Here is a 25,646-nt window from a genome sequence, read left to right on the forward strand (position 1 = left end):
TTTCAGTATGGTTCCAGAATATGCACGCTTTTGAGTAAGTCGCACTTTTATTCTTCCATGTTCGTTTATGCATCTCATTCATTGCTTTTGTTACAGTAGTTGATCCTGAGTTATACAGGGTTATATGGGTTTAATGAGTATTTTGTGAATAGGTTTTTGAGTGCAAGAAAAATCGCATGCTAGTGAAGCCATTGAATATTTGAACCACTTCATCAGTGGAAATCTGTGAATAATATAGCACCAAGAGTGTATGATTTAAGGGTTGGCATTTTAGTCCACAATATAACTTGGCCTGATTCTACTTCAGTTCAAGTTCTTTCTTCCCCAGTCTATGTTGTCTATAATAATATATTATTCAAGTGATAAAACTCATGCTTTCATGCATCCTATTCTATATTTTAAAACCAAAATGTGATGTGATATTTTCATGATGTGACTGTTAATCTAGTTACTCTGAAAATTGATCTTTTTGATTAGCCATGGACATGTAAATGGTCTGGGAAAGAGAGAAACTGTATTTTAATTATAATCAGCATGTTGGATTTTGATATAGCATGCATATTTTCATTTTTATTCATTCAAATATAGCACAAAGTAAGTTTTAAGCTAAGCATGTTTTAAAACAAGGCCACAAGTGCATAGTCTTGTTTATATAATGAAGAGTCAGTGTTGTGGTTTGTGTTTCTAGTGCAACGGACCCGATTCTTTTCACCACGTTTGCACTCACATCTCAACAAAGACGAAGCAGTTCCATATGTGAGCAGAGACACAAATTCATCCTCTCTGAAGACCTCATCTCACCCCTACATATTTAGGACTTCCATACTTAAAACATATTTTTGGACCCATTGACTAGTGTTGCTGTACTGTATACCTTATCTTACAGGCAAAACCCCAAGATTCAAACTTTATTCAGATCAGAAACCCAAAAAAAGCTTTATTGCATATGGATAATAGTTTATGATTTAGCCCTATTAGTGCACAATTAGCGTATCATCATGGACTAGAAGGAACCTTCAAACCCCCTATTTGTTCATTTGTGTGTACAAAATATACAAATGATCAAATATACTTAGTAAGACCTTTTTATAATTAGTAGAGCAAAAACTTCTGATTGGTCCATTAACTAAAACTGACCAATTCTCATGCATAGTACAAATACATTTTTTTTTCTCAATAATGTATCTGCCTAATATAGCAAATAAAGTGTAAAGTTCAATGTATTTATGGTAGCCTAGTACCATTTCACTATACTGTATAAAACATGTGTTGTAGTCTCCTGTAAGTTCTGAAAAATGAGGCTGATCCTCATAAACCTTTTTTTGTATTTGATATTAGAACAGAAATGCACCTCTTGATGTGGCAATATCATTTATTTTACTCTAATCTATTGACATTGTAGGCATTATGTAATTCAACCACATAGGTTCAAGTCCCAACAAAAGGTGGACATTAGGTTTATTTCAAAGGTTCCTTTAAATGTTGGAATTGATTTTAATTTATATGAGCTATGTATGTATTTGTAATTGTTTTATCCAATATACTAACACTTTACATGCATGCATGGTTCACTCCGTAGCCTATTTAAAAAAAAAAAAAAAAAAAAAAGAAATCTGATGGATTTTATCAGTTTTTGCACTTTATAACAGTCTCAACTCTAACAATATGCACAAAAAGTATTAAAACGCTGTAGACACTCAAATAAAGCAGTTGGATAACAGTGAAGTTTTCTAGTGTATGTGTTATATTTATCCTGCAATAACACTATAATTTATATATATATATATATATACACATATATACACACACACAACAGTTAGTTCCGGTCCTTGAATCTGATTGGACGAGAGACGTTCCATGAGCACTGATGGTCTGACATCATCAGCACTGCGACGCTTCATTGTGTGTATCACTTGTGTTCATGCCATTCTAAACTAAAGTGTAAGAGCAGTGCAGATCTGTTAAGAGCTTCTGTTTGTCTTATTTTTTTCTACATTACATATGTTAGCCAGCAGGTGGTGGAAAAACATAATTTTTGTGTGTAATATGAACCAGTTAGGTGACGTGAAGTGAATCTGCGTCTACATACAACAGCTCTTAATGATCGCTTACTACACTACACTACTAAAGCTAGGAAATAGCGGCGTTAAACGGCTTTAAACGAAGAACTTCACCGTTTTGGCTCATCACAGCTGAGAGACGCCACAGACTGATTAATTACAAAATGGGTGCTGTTTAAAATGGCGGAGGACATTGCAGTTTCTATATGATCGAATCTTGCACACCGGCTACCACGAAATAGGGAGAAGTACCCCCGCTTGGATGCTATTTTTCCAATGAGAAAGCTGATCTTCAGAAAGCTGACAGCATCTCTGCTTGGGTGTGGCAACAGGTGATCGCACATGCTCCATCGCTCTCTCTCTCTCTCTCCTCACACACACATACACACACACAATTTTTAATGGAACAAGACAGGACAATGGTAAAGGAGAAAATGGTAAAACAGAATTGTTTTATTTTTCGAACTAAGTTTGTAACACATTTGAGGAACAGACTTACAACCACTCTCGCTTAACAATACTGCAATTTAAAAACCCTCAAACTGCCAAATGTCTGCAGCAACAGCCAGGAAAATCAGTGACTCTGCCCATCTGAATTAAAACATCTATGGAACGCCATTCCGGCCTTTATGTGCCACATTACACAATTCTTTGGCAGAAAACACATGGAGATTTCCCTTTCCTCCTGAGTTCCCATTTGAGCTTTCAGTAGTTTAAAATTGTTTAATCGAATACAAAAATAGTACAGACTGTTGTCTAGTTCGATCTAAGCTAAACAATTACATATAATAATGCCATAATAGGCCAAACAAACATAGAACATACCAAGAGTAGAGGATCAAGATTTCTGCTTCTCTCTGGCTGCCAGGCTTGTGGTCGGATGCACAGAATTGTGCAGGTAGCATCGAGTTCCTCCGTACTGTACACTGTTCTCAGTCACATTTGCAAGCAAGTCCTCCATGATAATGTCTGAATTGTAAAAGGTGTGATAAATGGTGTTTCCCAGCCACATATGAGAATAGGAATTAAATATCTGACAGTAATACTTTAAAATCATATGTCTACTTTGTTCAGTTGAAATTGTTCCTTTTTGGTGAAAAGTCCAACAATAAAGTAGCTCAGCATGACAGCCTGTTCAGCACTGTAGCTTACAAAGATAAAGAGCATTTATCTTTGTGCTTCAACATTCCAGGAAATATAAAAGATAATAAATAACGCATGTCTATAATTTACACCCTGATCATAATACAACTCTTTTCCATCCCTCAATAGATAGTAGGCATTTACAGCATCATTGATAAATACATCTTTCTCATCATTAATAACCATGAACTGTCCCATTACAAAATAATATTTTGTCAATTATATTTGTTGATATTTTCTCAAAAGTGTTTGTGTATTAAGAGTTTTATGGAGCTTTTCTACTTAAATTGCATAACATTACTACTTCAAAAAGGTTATAATTTAATTCAAAATTTTTATGTCATGGGTTTAGCTGATGATAACCAAAATGTTATCCGTTTATATCAGCAGGACATGACTCAAAAGCTCAAATGTTCAAATGATTTGCCTGATTTGGACATTGATTTAAATTGAAACAATGAAAAAACACCAAATAAATACCACAAATTATATAAAAACATACACCTTGCAATACAAATTTTCTTTAGAAAGAAAGAAATTTGATATCAAGAAAGAATTCCACTCTAATCAATGAAATGATACAATTGGTTTCAGAATGCCACGTCACCACAACACTATGCTACTCTCAGGTACAGTAGGTGACAAACACAAGGCAGCATTGTGTCATTAACTTATTTTCAGTCATAAAAACAATTACATTTCTTCTTAGAATCCTTTACTAGACTGACGATACAGTATTGCTACTTCACAGTAAAAATCAGTTCAGTTGTGTTTTGACACATTTCGCTAAGACCATCTTTTCATCCATTTTTTGATGCAGTCGTAACTTCAGGGTTGTTTCAACACTTCCAAAAATAGAGTATCTGATGTTTTGTGTAGTAAACGTTCATAGTAGGTTTCCCAGGAGCTCCATAACTAATCCATTCAAACTGTCTTCCATTTAAAATATGCTTGATTTTAAGTAAGAATATTTGAATCTGATTTGACTTTATTAATATTTGATTTTAAAAGTCATTTCCACATGTATTGTCAGCTGGGGCCCTTTGAAAAAGGGCTGCTCTTAAGTATTTGCTGACATTAAGAGGCACTGTCTTCACTGGAATCCAAGCTTTCTCAATTTGTTCTTCTTGTTAAAATAAATACAAAATAAAATAAAATAAATAATGGGTCTGTGATTTGGCAGTATGATGTTTTACTCTCTTTCCCCATCTTCACTGCTCCCTTTAAGATAAAGGCAAAGCACAATATTGCATTAGCTTGATATTTTCCTGACTTATGCTGAAAATACTGTATTTTGAATATTATAATCACATTTAACTGTAGAAAAAATGAATTAGGGTGGTCTTTCACTGTACTGTTTGACTAGTTGTGCAAAGTGTTTCTGTAAAGTAATACTTTACACTAAGGTTGTTTTTGTTAACATTATTTAAGGCAATGGTTTACATGAATTAACAATGTATAATACTTATAATACATCATTTATTAATCTTGGTTAATGTTAATTACTGCATACATAACTCAATTTTAACAATACAATTGTATATATTCAAATTTGAACATGCATTGTTATAACATGAACAAAAGTTTTTCAATAAATTAACAATAACTAAAATTATTAAATGTTTGAAAACTCATTTTTCAGTTTCCTAACATCATTTGTTTCCAAATTATGCGGTTACAGTATGGAGAGTGTTTTAAAGACTCTCAGTTTTCGATGGAGGAAAATGCTATTCCAGTGTGTATGAGAGGTGTAAACATACTATAGCAAAATTAATACATTTTCAAATGAAAACAACTTTATTGTTACGTTTTATATAAAATAAAAACATTAAAAAAGACAAAACAATTTAAAGTATTGAACTATTTGAACATTTGAAGTACCTTATGTACTTCAAACAACTGCTTACCTCCTGCAGAATCCATATCTGAATCTGACACATGTGTGATGGAGAATCGTGAAACATTGGATGGAGACACAGTAAAACGTGAGGAAACCTGTACCACAGGTTTAGTGCTGCAGGTCAGAAGGCTTGGCTTTGAAGTGATGTCTGGAGGAGAACCCTTGGTAGATGTGGGAAGGGGCAACATGGGGAAATCATCTTCCCATTCAAACCCTGCACCTGATATCAAAGAAAAGAGATGACAGAAGGGTAAATAGTAATGCTATAGAAAAATAGAAAGAAACAAAACTTTTCAGCCAGATGAAAAGGTAGACTCTTACTCTCTTCTGATATGTTTCCATCTGAAGAGTCATCTGAGACATTGACCTTTTCCTTCTGGTTTGGCACTTCGTCCTTTGCACTTGGTTTGCTTGACTCTCCACCAAGGGGAGAGCTGTTATCTGCCAGCTCCCTGGTAGGGCTTTCCTATTCAAAATAATATATATATTTCAGGGGTTGTACAAAAATATAGTTCAGTGGTTACATTAAATTCATGAAAATTAGAAATGTAACTTGAAATATTAACCTGGTCAAACAGAAAGACGGTGACATCATCAAAGAAGGACACCACCTTCTTTTTGGAGTCCATTTCATCAGACAGTGAATCGCTAAGCAGAGTTGGCATCTTGAGTAGGCTTCTGAGTTTGTGTGCATCACTGCTGTCACTTACAATAATAGGCACAGGCAAGATCTCATCCTCACTTTCTTCGCTCTGCTCCCGAATGCTGTACGTGCGCAGTTCCTCATCCGATTCATCACTGTCCTCAGAGTCACCTTCCTCATCTGCCTCCTCCCCATCCATGGGAGACAGCCGTCCTTCTAGTAAAGGGGGAGGAGAACAAGAACGTGTGGAGCTTCTTTTACGCCATCCCTTTTCAGGGTCTTTATTCCTAGATTCCAGATTTTTATGTGTGGAGGAATCAGAAGAATGGTTGCTTTCTGGCCCAAGCACTAACACCTCCTCTGATGTTTCCTGCTGAGGCACTGGTTCATCTGTGGACAAAATCGTACAGCTCACATCTTTGACTTTGTCGAGCTCATATATACTGTCCTCTCCATTGGACACAACATTGTCTGCAACATCACCCTCAGAGGTTAGTGTGTCAAGAGATGGACTGTTCCCGGTAAGTTCTTGCTTGAAAGAATCCTCATGACTTACATTGGGACAAGGGGATACATCTGAATCAAATACTTGAGATTCCAAAAGTACAAGTTCTGCAGAGTGATCTGAATCTATCCCAAGGTTTTCACCATCAAAATGGTTTTCTATGGTGGATACTTTGTTATCAAGAGTTGAGAGACATTCACGGATGGCATTGTCACAAGAAGACACTCCTTCTTCTACCATTGGAAGAACTTTGGAGGTTATGTCCTCAAGCTGTTCGAGAGCCTTTTCACTCGCCTTTGTAGATGACAAAAGATATTCATCTCCATCTGTCTCCTGTGGAGGACGTAGGTATTCTTTATCTATATTTTCTTCTGGTCCCTCTTTCTGGTCCTCAAGTTCATTGATGTCCTCTTCACTTTCTTTATCTTTCCCTGCATCATTGTCAGAGAAGTAGGCCGAATCTCTGTATGGAGTTTTATCACTCAGTGCATTAAACTCACCATCACTGCTCTCAGATGCTGTCAAGGCCATTACAGTATCAACATTGTGATCTATCTGCTCAGCTTCAGCACTTTTAACCTGTTGTTCTTCACTGACAAAGTTAGTTCCAGATGTCACCTTTCCCAAGGGCTCGTTGAAGGCTTTGGCATCTTGTATCTCATGGGGTTCCTTTGGAACAAATTCTGGAGATTCATGGTTTTCTGTGTCGTAGCCGCTATCCACAGTCTTGGGAGAGCTTGATGGATGGATGGACGCAGGACTTAGAGTCTCACTTGAACATGCTGTGGATGGTATGTCAATAGAGTCCATTGAGTCTGGGGTACCAACCTGCTTTTGTAATGACTTGAATGTTGGATTGGTGTAGTCAAAAGTGTCTTCTTCCACTGTAAAGTCACAAAAAATCCCTGAGGTTACGTCAGTGATTTCATCATCGCTACAGTCATCAATCTCCACTAGGCTGATACTAGAGCGTCCACGATCCTCACCACTGTCCACCGTCTTACTCAACTCTAACTCAGGCTCTGAATTGGGTAATTCGGCTGAGGATTTCTCCAACTGTGAGGTGATGGTAAGAACTTCGGTCTTAGGGTCTGCTGGAGATTGTTGAGTGTTTTCTTGTTTTAAGATCATTTCCCCTACTCTAATATCCACATATTGCTCAGATACCTCAGAGTGTTTTGCAACTTCCCTTGATGTCTCTGTTTTGGACACTAGATGTCTAGCAGATAAAGGTGCATGGCCAAGATGTTGGTCTTTTTGGGGTAACACCATGCTTTTCCCTGGAATACAGTCAATCATGAAGCAGTTCCTCACAAGTGTCCCTGTTAGAGGGTCTACAAAATGTGAACTGCTCAAAGCCTGACAACATGGCACGGGGTATACTTCAGCCTCTCTGGGTTCGTGGCATATATTTATATACGAGTTGCACTCAGGTGAAGGGTTTGAAGCAACATGTCTTCCATGCACCAAACAAGTATTACTTTTGACTGTTGCCTCTAAGCAGTCGACTTGTTTAGAAATGTGGTATGGCAGGCTCTGCTCTTCTGGCCATGTATCCTCAACATCCGTCATTGGCATAGTGTAGTGGAAGTCTGCATAAGAATCCTGCAGACAAGACCCTTGCATCTGACACAAGTTCATTGGGTTATTTGCTGGATTGTTGGTGGACCAACTCCTTCCTCGCCTTTCCACAAATATGTCTTCGTCAGAGTCACTGTCATTATGCCCTACAAATATAGCTCCACCCGACGCCATGTCGATGCAAACTGAGTGGTTGCCTGGCATAGTCTTCCTCAAGGAACCCATCATATCATAGTACCCTCCCGTGACATTCTTTCCTATAATGGAGCCTTGTATGTTCTCTAAGTAAGGATCAGCATAACCCTGTGGTGGACTTCCAAGAGATGGTGAGACCCCTAAAGGGTCCTCCAGTTCCCCAAGTGCTTGTCTCAGGCTTCGAGATCCCCAGCTCTCTTGTGGCAGTTCTGTTGAGTCTCCAATCAAGTAGTGGTCCATTCGCTTTGGAGGTGATGGCTCATAATAGTAACCTATATCTCTGTCTTTGTATGAAACATAGTGACCAGACTCCCATGGCCTGAGAGGACTTCCATGGCCTAAAAGAGGCTCCATAGTTAGAGAAATAGCAGGACTGCTGTCTGAATCATAGGCACTGCTTTTGTGGACCTCCGCTGACCAGTATATGTCTTCTGGCTTGGCTTCAGAGGGACAGTTGATACACTCCCCAGAGTCTCCACTACCAGTTAAAAAGAGTCCATTGACTTCCCCAAACTCTGGACTGTAAGCACACATGGTGAAGTTCATGTCAATATTACTTTGCACTGGCTCCTCAATGCGGATGTAATACTCATTACTCACAAATGGACTATGAGCACTCAAAACTGGTACCACACCTGTGGTGTGTAGTTGCTTTGGCTCAAAGTATGAAGGAGAAACCCCTAGGGGAAGTCCTTCAACTGCACAATCACCCACCATTCCTCCTGGAGGGTAGTAGATCTCCTGACAATGGGGGTTTCCTTGACCTAAAGTTCCAGTAGTGGATGAAGAGTGGTAGTGCTGTTCAGCCCTGGCCTGCTCCCACTTGTACTCAAAGTTGAGGCCATGGCTGGTTTCAGTAACTGTTAGGATGTCATCTCCAGACTCAGAGTGGTAGCCGTCTCCAGAGGGAAAGTGCTCCAGTAGAGGGAATGAGGAAGTGGTGGATGACACGGGCATGCCAATTCCAAGTGCACCGGCTCCGTGTAGATTGGTTTGGCTTGTGTTGGGTCTCAAGGAGTTCCAGCGCCTCTCAAAGTCTTCTTCAGCCTCACTGGCAACTTTGGCACATAGGTAACTAAGCAGCAGATGAACTTCCTCTGCAGTTGGCCTCTGGTCAGGCTGAAGCCAACAGAACTGCATTACTTCATACCTGATGATACATACACAGGACAAATATTATTAGAAATTCGCAGATGATCATGAATATGGGTAGTTGATCTGAAATACTTTTGGAATGTTGACACATACACCGGTGCAACATTCTATACACCATCTTAAACATATTTAAACAGCTTTTTGCTAATTCATTTCTATTTCTATTCTATTTTTGACCTCATTAATTAAGAGACTACATGGAATGTTTGTACTTTTATTCGTTTTTAAATTAATTTTCCACACCTCAGGACCATTTAAAATGAACAAGTGAAGGACAAAAATCTTTTAAAAATGGTGAAAAACTTGAAATAACTAGAAATTAAAATAGTGACCAGTCATAGGACCCAAGATAAACACTTTCCTTTATACAGTCATTTAAATTTTAAACTAACATACTGATGTTAATTTTACAATGAGTCCATGTTATGTGTACCCAAATTAATTGATAGCAATATGAAGGAAATGAGAGCCAAATAACTTGCAAAAGGAACATATCATATTTGCGAAGCAAAACTAGTTTTAAGGAAAACGTTTTCGAAAGGAAAGAGTAAAAATCAAAAGACTACAGAGAATAAAAAAATCTGATATCTAACTCCATATAATTAAATAAGCAAAAAGGGCAATATAAAGTTGATAACACCTACCAGCGTTCAGCAAGAGGGTACTTAATTAGAGGCTTGGGCAGCTTCAATTGCTGGTCCTTTACAGCATAGCTGAGAACCTGTCTGTCTGAATAGTGACGATATGGCTGATTCCCCAACTCAAACAGCTCCCAGATCGTTACACCAAGTGACCTTAGGTACAGAAAGAAATAATATAGTCTTGTAACTGTAATGTAAAAAGTGATTTATAAACAATATAAAGCTTGTTTGCATCAATCAATAATGACTTCTATATCTATCTAGACATAATACAATCATCAAAGTTGTTTTAACATTTTGATGATTGTTTTGCAGCATAAATGCTAAGTTGAAAGCCTTTATCTTACTTTATTTTTACCACATAAATATAAAAATTGTGCTATTGCTGTTACATTTTGTAGGGGTACTGACCAGACATTGCTTTCCTTAGTTTGGTCCACCACCAGCAAGTTACCATGAACCTCATCCACCAGCTCAGGGGCAATCCAGCGTAAAGGAATCCAAGTCTGGTCTGATGTCACAAAGTAGTCTTCCTGGGTAGGAATAGACAAGAGGGCATAGTACTTAATGTTAGGGAAATTAATTGTGGTCAATATTTTAAGTGAAAAAGCAGATTTCAAGTAAATAACTGCAATCTTAAAGTTAATTTAATATTTTATTCTTCTTCATTATTTAAATACAAGCTTAAACTTTACATACTTTGTACTTGTTGTGTGATAGTCCATAATCTCCGATCTTGACGTTTATGTCTGATGTAAGCAGGCAATTTCTTAAAGCCAAATCACTGTAAAGAATCAGAGCATTATAAATAAATTTGATGATCCTCTTGTGAAAACTGGGTGTGGCCTAAATTATTCCAGAACAAATATCCAGCTAAAGCATTACTTGATGGGTTTGATTAACTTGGACACCCTCTAAAACGCTCTAAAATTTTCATACAGTTACACAATAAAACAGATACAATGTCAGACTCTAATGCACACATTTGATGAGTAGCTAATGGGACTTTACCTTCCTAAGGCACTGGAACATTCTCCCTTTATGGAGCCTTTACAATGAAAAACCTTGGTAGCAAGATGTTGAAGTTGCTTGGAGATGTGTGGTTACCCCCGGCAACAAAATCACTGATGCTGGAGTGAAGTAAGAACACTCAGTCAGCATCAGGAGATTGTTGCAGGGAGAAACCATTGGACAGGAAGCAGGAAATGCAGATTCATATTCCAAATCATTATATTCATCCTCATATAGCTAAAACTCATGGTTTTCCTTTAGCGCTTTATCATATGATGAACATGACGATAAATAATACAATATATTAAAAAAGGGCCTGTTTATTTTTCATTGACAGTTAATTAGAGTGTAAATCAGGATGTTAGAGATTGTATCAAAGTGGCGGCACACCTGTGGGTGAAGTTGTTTTTGTGAAGGTGCAGCAAGCCTGAAGTGATCTCACATGCCATTCTCTGAAGCAGTAAGGGGTCAGGGATCATGGAATCTGATGCACCGCAGCTGCGCAGGTAGCTTTTAACATCACCCTGTAACCATGGAAAACGAACAAATGCATCTCAGGACAATAAAATACAAACATAAATCTTAAAATACAAACGCAAGGCAAAAATTTAAATCAGTATGTCCAGATGCCCAAAGTATGCACTGTTATCGTGTTTTGCACTGGCAGGCCACTGGGGGGCAATATATAACTTTTTTTTATTCAACTTTTATCAAAGCCGTAGACAATGTGGCCTGGGTAGCTCATTATTAACCATAACAGAAGAATTATATAAGAGAGAGAACCAAAAAACATGAAGTAACTCTTGCATGTTGTATAATGCACAAGAATAAAATGAGTCTGATAACTTAGAAAAGTACCTCCTAACTCAACCAGTCACACAATTTGAGCAGAAACATTGCTTGAAGAGTTACACACTAAACTTTAATACATAGAGTTGGAAAAAACCCTAACCCTAAGTATGAGCAATGGTAATAGTGCTGTTTGCCTTTGTTAACACCATTAATAATGTACTAAGATATCCATCTTGACACATATTAATTACAATTGGAATCTCCTTTTCCATGACCTCTTGTTGCTAAAGAGAGAACATTTAAAATTAGACAGAAGTTTGCACTAACCAGAGGGCAGAACTCCATGATCAGTAAGTAGGGTGTGACCTCTGTGCATTGGGCGAGGCATTGCACTAAAGCCGGGTGCTGGAGAGTCCTGGACAGAGTGTTTTATTGTATTTATAATTGAAATACACCACAGTCACACTACACATTCATAAAGTCCTGCATTCTAATTAGTAATTAAACAGACACATCCATAGCAACTTACAGTACATTTATTATAAGGACAGTAACTCAAGGGCAACCTAGGACTTTTTATACATAAAAACGTACAAGCTTTTTATATGCACCGCCACAACGTCATTCACGATTTGTTTACCGGTATGGACGAGCCTCTTCCAAGAAATGCATCTGGTCCTGAATGCTGGCGCTGGACTTTAGTTCCTTCACCACCACCTGGGTACTGCTAAGACCAGAGTGAACCTCCCCCAACAATACCTGTGAACAACAACACACCAACACACACAGGCACAATGCACAACCACACAAGGGAAAGACAACAGAAAACACAGACATACATATTTGAACAGAGGGAAATTGGACAACACACACAATTATGGACAGGGTGACACATATAGATACAAATAGATACACACAGGAAGGAAATGGGAACAAAGGAAGGACAGGAATGGAAGACAGATATTCCACACAAACCAAAAAGGGTTCAAATAAAGTCCAGGAATCATGCAAAAGAAGCACACGAAACAAAACCAGATGAGATATTGGTAAACATGCAGCCACGGAGACACAGACATACAGATGGACATACCCATTCAATGGAAAGTTGGGGAAATAGGGGTAGAGTGTGTTTATGTATGTGTGTTACAAAAAGAAGGAAGAAGAGAAAGAATGAGAATGAAAGAGGCATCCACCATTCCCAACCCATGTTCAAGTAAAGTACTAATGTTATTTACAGCTAAACAGACATACAAAATCATTTTTGCTCCTAAATGCCTGTCTAAGGCCATTAGACTTCTCAGTGGAGGAGTGTAATTATTGTTTGTTCCATTTTTATTTTGTTATCCAATTGTGATCATTTATGAATGAGATGTTGTGCACAATGTATTATTTTAATTTGCAAATCTTGTGTGTGTTTTTATATTGTGGTTAGAAGCCAAAGGAACATTTCCACATCAGTGGACAATACAGTATAAAGTAAATTAAAAAAAAATGTAATCAACTGACAGCCTTCTTTCATTGCATCTTCTTCCCATACAATGAAGTTGAATGTTAACTGTCAGTCTGTCATACAAAAAAAGTCATAGAGGTTTGAAACAACATGAGGGTAAAAATGACTACTGATTTCTTTTATTTTTGGATGAACTATCCCTTTAACTCTCTTAACACTGCTTGCAGTGAGATTGCAAGAACTGCTTATCCAACATCAAAGGTTGAAGATGAGAGCAGTATAACAGAGGAACGGCAAAGGTAATGTAGCATGGAAGATATTTTCACATCCTCAGGACTAAACTGCACTTGAATACAGAGCAAAATAAAGCTAAACGTTTGATCTGTACTGGCGCAGCCTAGAGCATCTACTTCTGCACAGTAAATATATAAACAAATAAACTAGGCTTACCTTTCCAAAACAGCCATGTCCTATCTCCTTTATGTAAAGCAAGCTGTGGCAGCCAAGATCTTTGGATCTCAGGAGCTGGACTAGAGAGTAAATATCAACAAGAAGACACAGACAATACAAGAAATTAATTGTAAAATACAGGTCTAGTATATACAGTGGGGTCTAAAAGTCCACATGAGAATGCTTCTATTTAGCATATTTCACAATTGATAATTTTTTTTCATTACAAAGTATATAATTAGTATAAAAATTTGAGTTAAAAATTACATCAGTTTTAGTATTTCTTTGTTTATTATTTTTGTGTGTCTTCCTTCTGATTTAATGTACTCGAACTGACATGGGCTCCTTAAGTGCAGAACCTGATAGTCCATGTTATCCCAGGATGATTTGAGAATTTTCCAAAGAGCATCTTATATGCTTCAATGGAAGCGAGGAAATCTGACCTTTCAAACAAAGGAGTTAACATGCTTAATGTCATAAATATGCTTATTTAATTAGTAACCTAAAAATAGTGCAAAATCTTAAAAACAAAATCCTTCATTTTAAGTTGAACTGTTTCTTTTTTTTTTTATCTTTTAAAACCCTAAAATGTTCTGTTTGTTTCCAGGTTTAAATTACATTTTCAATTCCAGATTTTCCATGTGGTCACACACGTTTTGACACCAATATATGCATAGGCTAGATTCATAGAACTGACAGCAAATGTTATAAAAAAAAAAAACCTGCAGTTTCCTCCCCAAAAAACTATAAGAAAATTATGATGATCATTATCTGAACCTTAGATTTTCTCACAATGTGAGTGAAATAAGTGAAGACTTAAGATCTTCCTCCGGCAAAAACGTCATCTTCCAAATATCCTCTCCAAAAGGGTCAGAGTGTAAATCTTCTGCGAAAGAGTGATGTTCAATGGCACAAAATCAAAGACGACAGTTTGGTTGTAGAGTTCAAAGTCTCCCCATGATCTATCAAACTGGTTGAAAAACATTTTTCTGAAATGCAGATGTTAGAGGATGCAAGGAACGGATGGAGTCTGCCGCAGTAGGGAAGGATTTGGCAAGTGATTTTCTGTACCATCCCACGCCTTATTTGACAGATCCTCACATATCTCTAAATAAAAAAAGCCAACAGTCCCTTTCTCTCTCTTTCTCCTCTCTGCATCCACACATAGATGCTGATCATGATGGCCACAAACAGACAGTTCATTGAAAGTGTATATGATAAGTCTCACTCTCTGTTGCCTTGTTTTGCAGCAACCATATTTTACACACACGTGATGCTGTAGAGCCTGTTCATTCTCCCTTCCCCCACGCAGAGACCCCTCGCTGGGGAGAATCAGGCCCTTTGTCCTCACAGTGGTGCTGCTTGGTACCAGTGAGAGAGCACAAAAACTAATGCTATTATTCCTGAGGTTTCTAGCCTGTGACAGGCAGAGCAAATGGCCGGTAAGCAAATCAGAAAGGTTTCTGTGTGTGTGGAATAGGATAAAAAATAAATAATAAAAAATACTGACAATTATAGTAACTTAAAATCAATAAGGTTGTAGAGAACCATAGAGCATACTGAATGCAGCATTATTACATATATACAGTATAGTACAGAAATTGTTCACCCAAAAATCTAAATTCATAATTTACTCACCATCATGCCATCCCAGATTTGTATGACTTTCTTTCTCTGATGAATGCAAATAAAGGTTTTTAGAGAATGTCTCTGCTCTGTAGGTTTATACAACGCCAGTGAATGGTGGCCAGAAATTTGAAGGTCCAAAAAGCACTTTAAAGCAGCATAAAAGTTATCCATAAGACTCCAGTGGCTAAATCCATATCTTCAGAAGCATATTATATGTGTAGGTGAGAAACAGACCAACATTTAAGTCCTTTTTCTCTTCCACATTCTTCATCTTTTGTTTTTGGTGGTTTGCATTCTTCGTGCATATCGCAGGGAGATTTTATTATACATAATGACAAATATTAATCTGTTTCTCACCCAAACATATCATATCGCTACTAAAGACATGGATTTAAACATTAGAGTTGTATGGATCACTTTTATGCTATGTGCTTTTTTTTTGGACCTTCAAAGTTTTATCCACCATTCACTTTCATTGTATGGATCAAGAGAGCTGAGATATTCTTCTAAAAATCTTTGTCTGTGTTCTGCAGAAGAAAGAAAGACATACCCATTTGTGGTGACATGAGGGTGAGTAAACTATGACAGAATTACTTTTTCTGGGTGAACTATCTCTTTAATTTGACGCAAATGAAAACGAGGCTATGAGACTTAGTCTGTCTAATCTACAGTGTCACATCTACTTTTAACAATCCAGGTTTTACAGAGTTTTTTGCCCACTGTATATGTTGTGGAAATTTCTTAACCAAAATCTACAACAGTCGTATTGAATAGACTGTTCTTCTATCCCTCACATCCTTGTGTAAAATTAAAACTGCCACAAGATGCCAAAATGTTGATATTGTTACCACTATGTCAAACATCTCAAATTTGGGAGTCAGACCGGAATTCATAACATAATGCATGTACACGTTGCAGTCTCAACATTGTCACAAGGGGCACTGTAACAGACATTAGTGTGAACTGTCCACTTCTAAGACACATTTTCTCTTTATGTCAACTACTGTTATGGCGAATTAACAGTTTGAAGAGAATTTTACTGAGCAAGTAAGTAAAAGTTAATATATTAATAGCAACTAACCTGAATAATTAACATGCTGAGTTTAATAGCACAGACTTTTGAACGTAACTCTATCGCCCCCTAGAGTACTGAGGTTTGTTAACGCTGTCACAATAAAGGGGTGGTCACACTCGGCTTTGAGCACACATCTTTTTTTTTGTACAACGCAATGGACCAGGATATGATGTCTCGTGGGAAGATTCTGGTGTAAGTAAATAATACATTACAAAAAAACATAATATTCAATTTAAAATGTAAAATTATATTGTCTACTCACTTTCCTGCAACAATACAGCAGCTTTGAAATATGTATCCTTTGAACTGAGCTAAGAGGTCAGCATATGACGTTTCAGTCTCTTATTGGTCGCGCGTCCTCTTGTCATACGAATTCATGGTTTAAAATGTACAAAGCTTGAACTTTGGTAAGCAGCATAGTACGAAATTTCATCGCACAAGTTTACGTTTCCGCTCTGCTGCATTCGGATGCGTTTCAATGGGAGTGAATGGAGCACGAAGTGTAGTGTGACCGCCCCATAATGCAAAAATGTAAGTATACTCAACTGGACAGCATGTTGGAAATGTGTTGGCCAAGCGTTCGCGTTTGCGTACGTGCACATGCGTTAAGTATTTTTCTGGCCTTCTTCCATTCACATACGGAACAACATGGGCCATACACACAATTTTATGTGGCTGTCACTCCTAAATGTGTCCCCTGTGCAGTGTGAACATGGCCAATGTCACAATAGCCAAATATTCAAAACTGAATAGAACAATACTGGGATCCCTACATGATGCTGCCAACAATATAACAACAATATGTCAACAAAAATAACATCTTGTATCAGAACATGCCCAGAGTGTCACTACTTGGCTTGCTCATTACCGCCGTGCTGGTTAGTGACAGTGACATCTGGACAAGTGGCTGCTGGGAATGCAGTCATTGGTCAAATGATAGAGAAAAATCATTCCATTCCAGCCAAATGGAATTTACATTATCAAACACATTTTGCACATCCTGCTTTATCCGTCCCTCTAGTCCATCTTTCTAAGTAATGCAAATCAGTTTGGATAATTATTTTGTGATGCAGTTTGATGAAGTAAATATCTGACTGAAAGAAAGAGAGCTGGATTGTTGGTCTTACTGGGTGGTCTTCCAGCCTGGTCAAGCTGGTCTTGCCCAGAGGTACCCAAAACCCCTCTAAAAAAGCAAACAGATCAGCCTGACCATGTTTGGAGCCCAGATAGGACCAGCAAACCAGCTTTGGCTGGTTTAAGCCAATTTTTTTTTTCAGCAGGGGTGTGCATATTATTTGAAATTATGTGACCTTCAGAGAATGTACATGCATGCATGCGTGTGTATGTGGGTGGGTTTATGAGCACAGCTGTGTTGGGGTGGATACTGTACACCAGAGGGCAATACATGAACTGTTTGGCTCAAAAATCTCGAATTGAAAGGGAAAACACACAACAATTAGCTTCTTCATTTGTCTCACTGACTCCTCAGTAGGAGAAAGACATGCCTGATTGCAGACAAACGCTAACAAAGCCAAAGACACATGGCTGACAACAGCTCATTGATTGTGATTACAGTGATTGAGGGAGGCCTGCCTGCACCGGCACTTTCCGGCTGGAGGATTGTGTTTCATACCTCAGCCTCATCTCTGAGGAGTGACATCATTCCAGTCACTCCAAAAAACAGAGCTGTACCTGAAATTCACAGGCCCGGGCCAACATATTTACAGATGGCCTCCTCTCCTCTGGGCCCAATAAATTGGCTCTAACAAACAGCCGTGGTTCTCAAATGGGGGGTTGTGACCCAAAAATTCCAAAAAATAGGGTTGTGTTTTAGGGGAAAACAATGATAGATGCCAATAAAAACTGCAACTAGCCATATCATTGTTCATAGATAGGACTGCAAAATAAGTAGGTTTATCAGCTTTGGAAAACAAGTAGAAAACGCTCCCCATATATTTTGTTGAAGCCAAACACTGTGCATCCAAACTCTATTTAGGCGCAAATGAATTTGTCACATGGAAACATGACTAATAATCATACAAAATAACACTTTTGCTTATATATATATATATATATACAGTAATTACATACATACATACACTCACTGAACACCCATACACCTACTTATTCTAGTGAATATCTAATCAGCCAATCGTGTGGCAGCAGTGCAATGCATAAAATACGCAGATACAGGTCAGGAGCTTCAGTTAATGTTCACATCAACCATCAAAAAGTGGAAAAAATCTCAGTGATTTCGACCGTGGCATGATTGTTGGTGCCAGACGGGCTGGTTTGAGTATTTCTGTAACTGCTGATCTCCTGGGATTTTCACAGACAACAGTCTCTATTGTTTACTCAGAATGGTGCCAAAAAAAAAGTTCTGTGAAGGGAAATGCCTTGTTGATGAGAGAGGTCAAAAGAGAATGGCCAGACTGGTTGGAGCTGACAGAAAGGCAATGGTAACTCAGATAACCACTCTGTACAATTGTGGTGATCAATTGTGAGGTACAATGTGGTGATCAGAATAGTATCTCAGAATGCACAACACGTCAAACCTTGAGACGAATGGGCTACAATAGCAGAAAACCATGTCGGGCACTTTATTAGGACCATAGCGTTCGTAATAAAATGCTCAGTGAGTGTGTATACATACATATACTGTGTATATATATATATATATATATATATATATACACAGTGTTGGGTAGTAACGCAATACATGTAATGGGAATACGTATTTAAAATACAAAATATAAGTAACTGTATTCCACTACAGTTACAATTTAAATAAAATACAGTTACATTCAGTACTTAGTAAATACAGTATTTTGATAACTGAAGAGATTAATTTGAATTTTACTGTCATTTGTTTCATTTAATATTTAGTCCTTTCAGATGGAAAAATGTATACATATTATGCGATCCAAAGTGCATTTGAACAGCGGTTAACCACTCTTGTGATGCGTTACATTCAAACGAGCAGACAGAGAAGTAAGTTTGAAGTAAGTATATTCACATTGGATCATAATTTCTTTTTTTTTAATAAGACCTTTGATATTGGGGCAAAAATTGTATTCTTGATAATATTTTTTATTTTTTTTTTCAGTAAAAATATCTAAAAATCCTTAAAAAAAAGATCAATTTGATTGATTTCGTTTTAGAAACAACACTGCATAAGATATTTAGGTTTTTCAGAGAATGTATTTTTAACATGTGTATTTTGTCTTACTCTACTGACAGAGTTTTTATAGTCAAAACAAGTGAAAAAAAATCTACCACTGCTGGAGAAGTAATCCAAAGTAATTAGAATACGTTACTGACCTTGCGTAATCTAATGGCATACATTACAAATTACATTTTACAGTATGTATTCTGTAATCTGTCGTGGAATACATTTCAGAAGTAAACCTCCCAACCATACTATATATTAGGGATGTAACGATACCAATGTTTTTGGTCACTGCATAATTTCCATACTTTTGTGTTACTTCTTAGTTTTTATGACTTTATACTCTAAATTCTAAAAGTGCCAACTTCATCGAGGTGCTTTAGTACATGATCTGGCTGTATTCTTCATCGGCTCGTAAGTAGGGTGAGGCAAATGGCGGTTGCTGCGCGTGTTTCAGTTCGGGGTGTGGATCGGGAGGCTGGTTTTGTTGACAGCATCACGATTACCAGCTCCCATTCTGGACACATATAACTGTGCACGCTCAGGTAGGGGCTCAGCATTTCATAGCAACAGTGAATGAGCCACCATTAACTTCTGATATGCTTTGCATCCATTTCTTATGCATAGGATTTTCAGATCAAATAATATCACGTAAACTACTCGTACCGTCGTGCAATGACAGGCCATCTTCGAGTGGCACGTGCGAGAGGGTGTGTGTCTTATAACTGAGTCAAAAGTTCATTGGTTGCTCTTGATGAGTCAATAGTCCAATTAAATTTTTTTTTAACTCGATTCTGAATTGGAGAAAGAAAAGGAAAAAGGAAAAGAAAAGCCATTGGCAAATTAATTAAGAAAAGAAACTGCCAAATACCTTTTTAAAATGCAACATAAAATGTGCTTTTAAAGTGCATTAAAAAGACTCATTCATTGAATCGTTTATTGCTACATTTAATTACATTTTAAACATAAATAAAAAAAGATACTTTTACAAATTATTTTACAATTTGTTTGTTAAATATAATGAGATTTTTAAACATGAAATAAACACATTTAAATGTGACTTTTTATTTGTCCATTTATCATTTTATTTATTTATTCAAGTTTTTATTTTCAAAATAATAGATAGATTATTTAATGTGCTTTATTAATTGGCACTCCTGGGTTCAGCTGGTATGGATTGACAAATGGTAAAAGAAAAGGTAAAGCCAAACAATAAAGAAAAGGAACTGGAAAATGGATGAAGAAAAGCAGTTGCCAAATGCTTTTTAAAATGCAATTTAAAAGGTGCATTTAAAAATGACTTATTAATGTAATCTTTTATTGCTAAATATAAGTACATTTTAAAACACAAGTTAAATAAACACATTTAAATGTGTCCATTTATTTGTCCATTTTGTAAATTTGTTTATTTTTTCACATTCTTATTTTCAAATTAATAGATTGATAATGTATTCCTTTATTAATCTACATGTGCAAATGTTTTCATTTACACATTTGTAACACTTTTTAGCAGTGGGAGATAAAGCATTAGCATAAATATCTGTCAGGTGCAATCCATTATTTCTAATCAAGTAAATGAAATGCCACAGCAGAGAGCTGTGTTCGAGCTCTGTGGGCAGCATATGGACAACCGCACCCTCTTAACTTTTGACCTTTACTTATCTCACCACATTAGCTGCCTACATCACTGTCAGCCTCATATGAAGTTAGCTGTTGTAATGGGAAAGAGAGAGAGAGAGAGAGTCTCTTTCCATGGATCTGACTGTACACATCCTTTCTTGGATTCCTCACATTCCAGTGCACATTTCTGTAGGTTGGCAGAGGCGGCATTATGCAACAGGCAGATGTTTGCTCTGATCGAAATGGAGTTAGAGAGAGAGAAAGAGGGAAAATGAAGAGGCAAAAAGAGAGAGAAGAACAAATAGTGGGTGACAGATATCTAAGAGAGATAAAAATGCTATACAACTGAAATGAATTTAATTTCGAAATCAGAGCCATATACTTTGTATATAATAAAACATACCAGGGACGTGCCGTCCATATAAGCAAGATAAGCAGTGCTTACCTAACAGAAGGGTGAAAAGAAAAATGACACTGAAATATTTATATATAATTGTTAATATAAAATATTCTTTTCATCCAAATGCGTCATCTTTCATCTCAGTTGAACAGCACAGACAGTTTTTCATTTATACGCTTTGGCGCCACTCTCGGGTACTGTATAAGCACATATGTTATGCTTTCTCTCATTCAAAGCATTGTTTACCGCCATTTAATTCAACACTGTATGCTCATTCATGCCCGCTACAACAAATGGCCAAGATAAGCATGCTCACCAAGATGAGTAAACCAATCAGAAGCTCCTTCCTTCAGTCACGTTGTCTGATAGGCTAGATTTTAGTTTTGTCAACACGTTCATGTAACTAATGCGTTATTAAGCACTAAAATGGATATTGTTTCTGCAATGTAAGCATCGACGACCTACGCAGATTTGGCAAAGTTCGTTTCAATTAAAAATCGAGAAAGAGAGGCTATCAAAACCTTTACAACAAAGTGATAGAGATGTTCATTCGCACGGAGAGATGCAAGGATTTTGTGTTCAAGTAAAGGTAAGTTAACATATTTATTAAAAATATGTGTTATTGATACTAGGTCATAAATATTAGGTCATAGTTTCTGGTAAGTCTGGGGCTATGAAGTGGTGATCTGTCAATCATGTCATCCTTGTGTTATGTCTGTTTTATAGTTCTAACTTTAGGGCACAGCCGTGTCTACGTTACATTTGTCTTGTGCATTCAGGTTAAGATTGTTGCATTGTTGGTCAGATTAGTTCGTTGCTGCTGCCCATTCCAGTGGTTCTGAACTGTGAAGCGTGATGTGTTAGGCCTGTGAAGTTGAAACTAGTAACTGGCAATCTTTTCTTTTTCTTTTTGTTGTATGTTAAATGTTATGGCACGACAGTTCATTGTATGATTTAATGGACATAAACATGCTCGGTTCAATATGTGACAATCTTTAATTTGTGTGAAATAAACAGTATTACTGTCCTGAATTTAAACAATTTGGTCATGAAGTTCGCCACTGTGACTTAACTGTTTCCATTGACTAGGGGGGTTATAACCCAAAATTTACATCAATAACATTTCCACGACATTACACTCACCCGTATAATGAGTTTTGGGCGCAGCGTTTAATAATGTGTATTTAAAATCTTTGATGGTTGCTCAGTCTCAAAGCCCACAGCACGTGCCTGCAACATATATTATGCAACACAAAGCCAATCACAATGAACATTTGTATTTCCTGTACATAATGAATATTTGACTTATACTTTGAATACTTGACAAATCTAAATGAGGTTGCCACTCCCTTTCTGTGTGCTTAATCCTGTTCTGTGTACACAGAGTTCTATACACCTGAATTTTGACTTGAGTGAATTCTGGTATTGAAAATGTAGTGAAATTATGTGCTTAACAACGATTTTTACTAAATCTGTTTGTGCTAATGCAGTAACGTCAATGTCTTTTGTACAATAATGTCTGAGATGTGTTTATTTCTTTTCTACTTGAAAATTTTTTTTTAAATCATTATCTTGTTTTTTAGAAAAAATAATTATTTAAACAACTTTAGAACAAGATAAATTTACTCGAGAATCAAAGCTGTATAAGATATTAAGACTTGTTTTCAGAGAATACTGTATATCGTAAAATTTTCTTAACACCACCATTCGTTCCATCCCATTCAGCATAAAGCAATTATTGGCCTACATCTCTCTGCTCTTTGTTTAATTGTTGGTAAATGTACTCATGCATCAGACAGATGCTTTTCGGAGTGGTGGTGGTGTAGTGGCTAAAGTACAGGGCTGTTAATCAGAAGGTCACAGGTTCTAACCCCATGGCCACCACCATTGTGTCCTTGAGCAAGGCACTTAACTCCAGGTTGTTCCAGGGGGATTGTCCCTGTAATAAGTGCACTGTAAGTCGCTTTGGATAAAAGCGTCTGCCAAATGCATAAATGTAAATGTAATGTTTTGGAGCATCTCACTGGTTGCGTCGCTTCTCACTAGTTTTCAGTGCTTCTAGTCATGAGGGCTATATTTTTAGGACGATATATCAAGTTAAACGAAATTTGAAACTTTGATAAATGCATCTCGAAATTCTTTAATTCTGTTGTGCTCCGTCCAGCTGTCTTTGAGCGTGAAAGCACATCTGTGAAAGGCTGTATTATGCCTGCTCGTTGGTTTTACGAGGTGTGTTGACTGTACAGCTGGCACGCTGACTGCCCCCTACAGCATCAAGGTAGTATATCAAGCTTGAATTGCTCAGATGGTAGGAACATTACTTATTACAGAATTTATGTAAAGGTCGGGGGCATGATGTCTTGCTTTCATTTATTTACACAATATTTTTTATAAAATAAATAACTTGTTAAATTGACAGCTCTAAGGATTTCAAAATGATTCAAAGACTTGTTTACAAATTTTGTCCAATCTGTCTCTCTTTACCCTACACCCATCACCCCCAAAAGAGAAAGCAAAAGGCAGAAAAGAAATTAAATAGAGAGAAACAATATTGACAACCAAAGCACCCATTATTCTCCATGGCTATTAGTACGGAGCAGCTGCACTGGCTCCTTAAGGCCCAGAGCAACACAGGACTGTGGGAGAGTGTCCGCCCCAGGAAGAGGGAGTGGAGGCTGGGCCGCAGTGGCAGGGCGTTGGTCCCTTCTGGATTTTACACTGGAGAACTTGTGTATTAAAAGCCAGACCGAACACATTAACAATGTCCTCTGGGGAAAAAACTCTAGTCCAGAGAATGTGAAGCTTGTATGGGAGTTGCATAAGCAGGGTCAGAGAGGATGTACGACTGGGAGGACAACAACCTTGAGCTTTCTTAAGTGCTATTACATCTTGTCTTGCTCATATGACAGCCCTGCTGAGAAGACCAGCTTAGACATACATAAATCTCCTGGTTTGGAGCTGGTCTAGCTGGTGATCCAGCATAGCCATAATGTTCACCAACATACAGTTTTTCTCGATTGCTTAAACACATTTCTTGAAATTATTCCTCCTTTTCTCAAAACTCTAAACACAAATCCAGAACTTCTCACCCAATTCCCTAAACTTCCTGTTTTCAGGTCAAAATGAAGCTCTCCACTCAAAAACATTCAGTCTTGCTGAAAAACCAAACGTTGCCCTCAGACATGACACACAAGCCCTTAAAAACACACACACTACAACACCGTCTTACACACTGGTGAGATACACTCAAAACAACACTACATAAACCGGTAACAAGTTGTTGCTTGTGTTTCTCTCCCTCAAAAACCTTTTCACATGATGCACACAACAAAAGACACAACAGATGTATACATCTGCACATTTTTATTCCTTATGTACAGTACACCAAACAACAACAAAACAATGATTCTGTGCCAGCATCCTTCACAGTCATACCATGGACAAGGACAGGGTCATGAGTTTCATCCAAGACTACTTGTCCCCTTGCCCTTCATTTTCCTCTTCCTCCTATCCCTGCTCCTCCTCTCCCTACTCCTCCTCCTCCTCTCCCTACTCCTCCTACTCTTCCTCCTCTTCCTAATCTAACTCCTCCTCCACCTCCTCATCCTCTTCCTCCTCTCCCTACTCCTCCACCTCCTCTCCCTACTTCTCCTCCTCATCCTCTTCTCCCTATTCCTCATTCTCTCCCTACTCCTCCACCTCCTCTTCCTACTCCTCCTCCTCATACTCTTCCTACTCCTCCACCTACATTTACATTTATGCATTTGGCAGATGCTTTTATCCAAAGCGACTTACAGTGCAGTTATTACAGGGACAATCCCCCCGGAACAACCTGGAGTTAAGTGCCTTACTCAAGGACACAATGACCTTGCTGATTACCTGTGGCTTTAGCCACTACGCCACCACCTCCTCTACCTACTCCTCCTCCTCCTCTTCCTCCTCTCCCTACTCCTCCACCTCTACATCCTCTCCCTACTCCTCCACCTCCTCATCCCCCTCTCCCTACTCCTCCACCTCCTCATCCTCTTCCTCCTCTTCCTACTCCTCCACATCTACATCCTCTCCCTACTCCTACTCCTCCACCTCCTTTTCCTACTCCTCCTCCACTCCCTACATATCTTCCTCTTCTTTCACCTCGTCCTCCACTCCCTACTGATATCTTCCTCCTCCTCCTCCTCTCTAGTGTCCTCGACCTCTTCCTTCACATCTCTCTGGATCCATTGTTCC

The 25,646-nt window shown here is 37.8% G+C and overlaps 2 protein-coding genes across 6 annotated transcripts in view; one reads left to right on the forward strand and one right to left on the reverse strand.

Annotated features, from left to right (window-relative positions):
• The window catches only part of baiap2b (BAR/IMD domain containing adaptor protein 2b), a 94,199-nt gene extending 92,543 nt beyond the window's left edge, over window positions 1-1,656 (forward strand). For 3 of the 4 annotated variants that reach the window (XM_052103423.1, XM_052103424.1, XM_052103429.1), the window contains one exon: window positions 689-1,656. In XM_052103423.1, the coding sequence (XP_051959383.1) occupies window positions 689-815 (127 nt within the window). In that variant the 3' untranslated portion in view covers window positions 816-1,656. Of the gene's footprint in view, window positions 1-6; window positions 35-688 lie in introns of all 4 variants that reach the window. The other variant, XM_052103427.1, reaches the window with a different exon arrangement.
• An 837-nt stretch (window positions 1,657-2,493) lies between these two features.
• aatkb (apoptosis-associated tyrosine kinase b) overlaps window positions 2,494-25,646 on the reverse strand; it is a 70,175-nt gene continuing 47,022 nt past the window's right edge. For both annotated transcript variants that reach the window (XM_052103180.1, XM_052103181.1), the window contains 11 exons: window positions 13,527-13,606; window positions 12,267-12,385; window positions 11,954-12,041; window positions 11,225-11,358; window positions 10,523-10,607; window positions 10,235-10,356; window positions 9,827-9,976; window positions 5,670-9,177; window positions 5,425-5,569; window positions 5,111-5,323; window positions 2,494-4,424 (listed from right to left, as the gene is read on the reverse strand). In XM_052103180.1, coding sequence (XP_051959140.1) covers window positions 4,396-4,424; window positions 5,111-5,323; window positions 5,425-5,569; window positions 5,670-9,177; window positions 9,827-9,976; window positions 10,235-10,356; window positions 10,523-10,607; window positions 11,225-11,358; window positions 11,954-12,041; window positions 12,267-12,385; window positions 13,527-13,606 — 4,673 coding nt within the window. In that variant the 3' untranslated portion in view covers window positions 2,494-4,395. The remainder of the gene's footprint in view (window positions 4,425-5,110; window positions 5,324-5,424; window positions 5,570-5,669; window positions 9,178-9,826; window positions 9,977-10,234; window positions 10,357-10,522; window positions 10,608-11,224; window positions 11,359-11,953; window positions 12,042-12,266; window positions 12,386-13,526; window positions 13,607-25,646) is intronic.

This window comes from Xyrauchen texanus, chromosome 33 (assembly GCF_025860055.1).
Source record: "Xyrauchen texanus isolate HMW12.3.18 chromosome 33, RBS_HiC_50CHRs, whole genome shotgun sequence".
NCBI classification, from domain to species: domain Eukaryota; kingdom Metazoa; phylum Chordata; class Actinopteri; order Cypriniformes; family Catostomidae; genus Xyrauchen; species Xyrauchen texanus.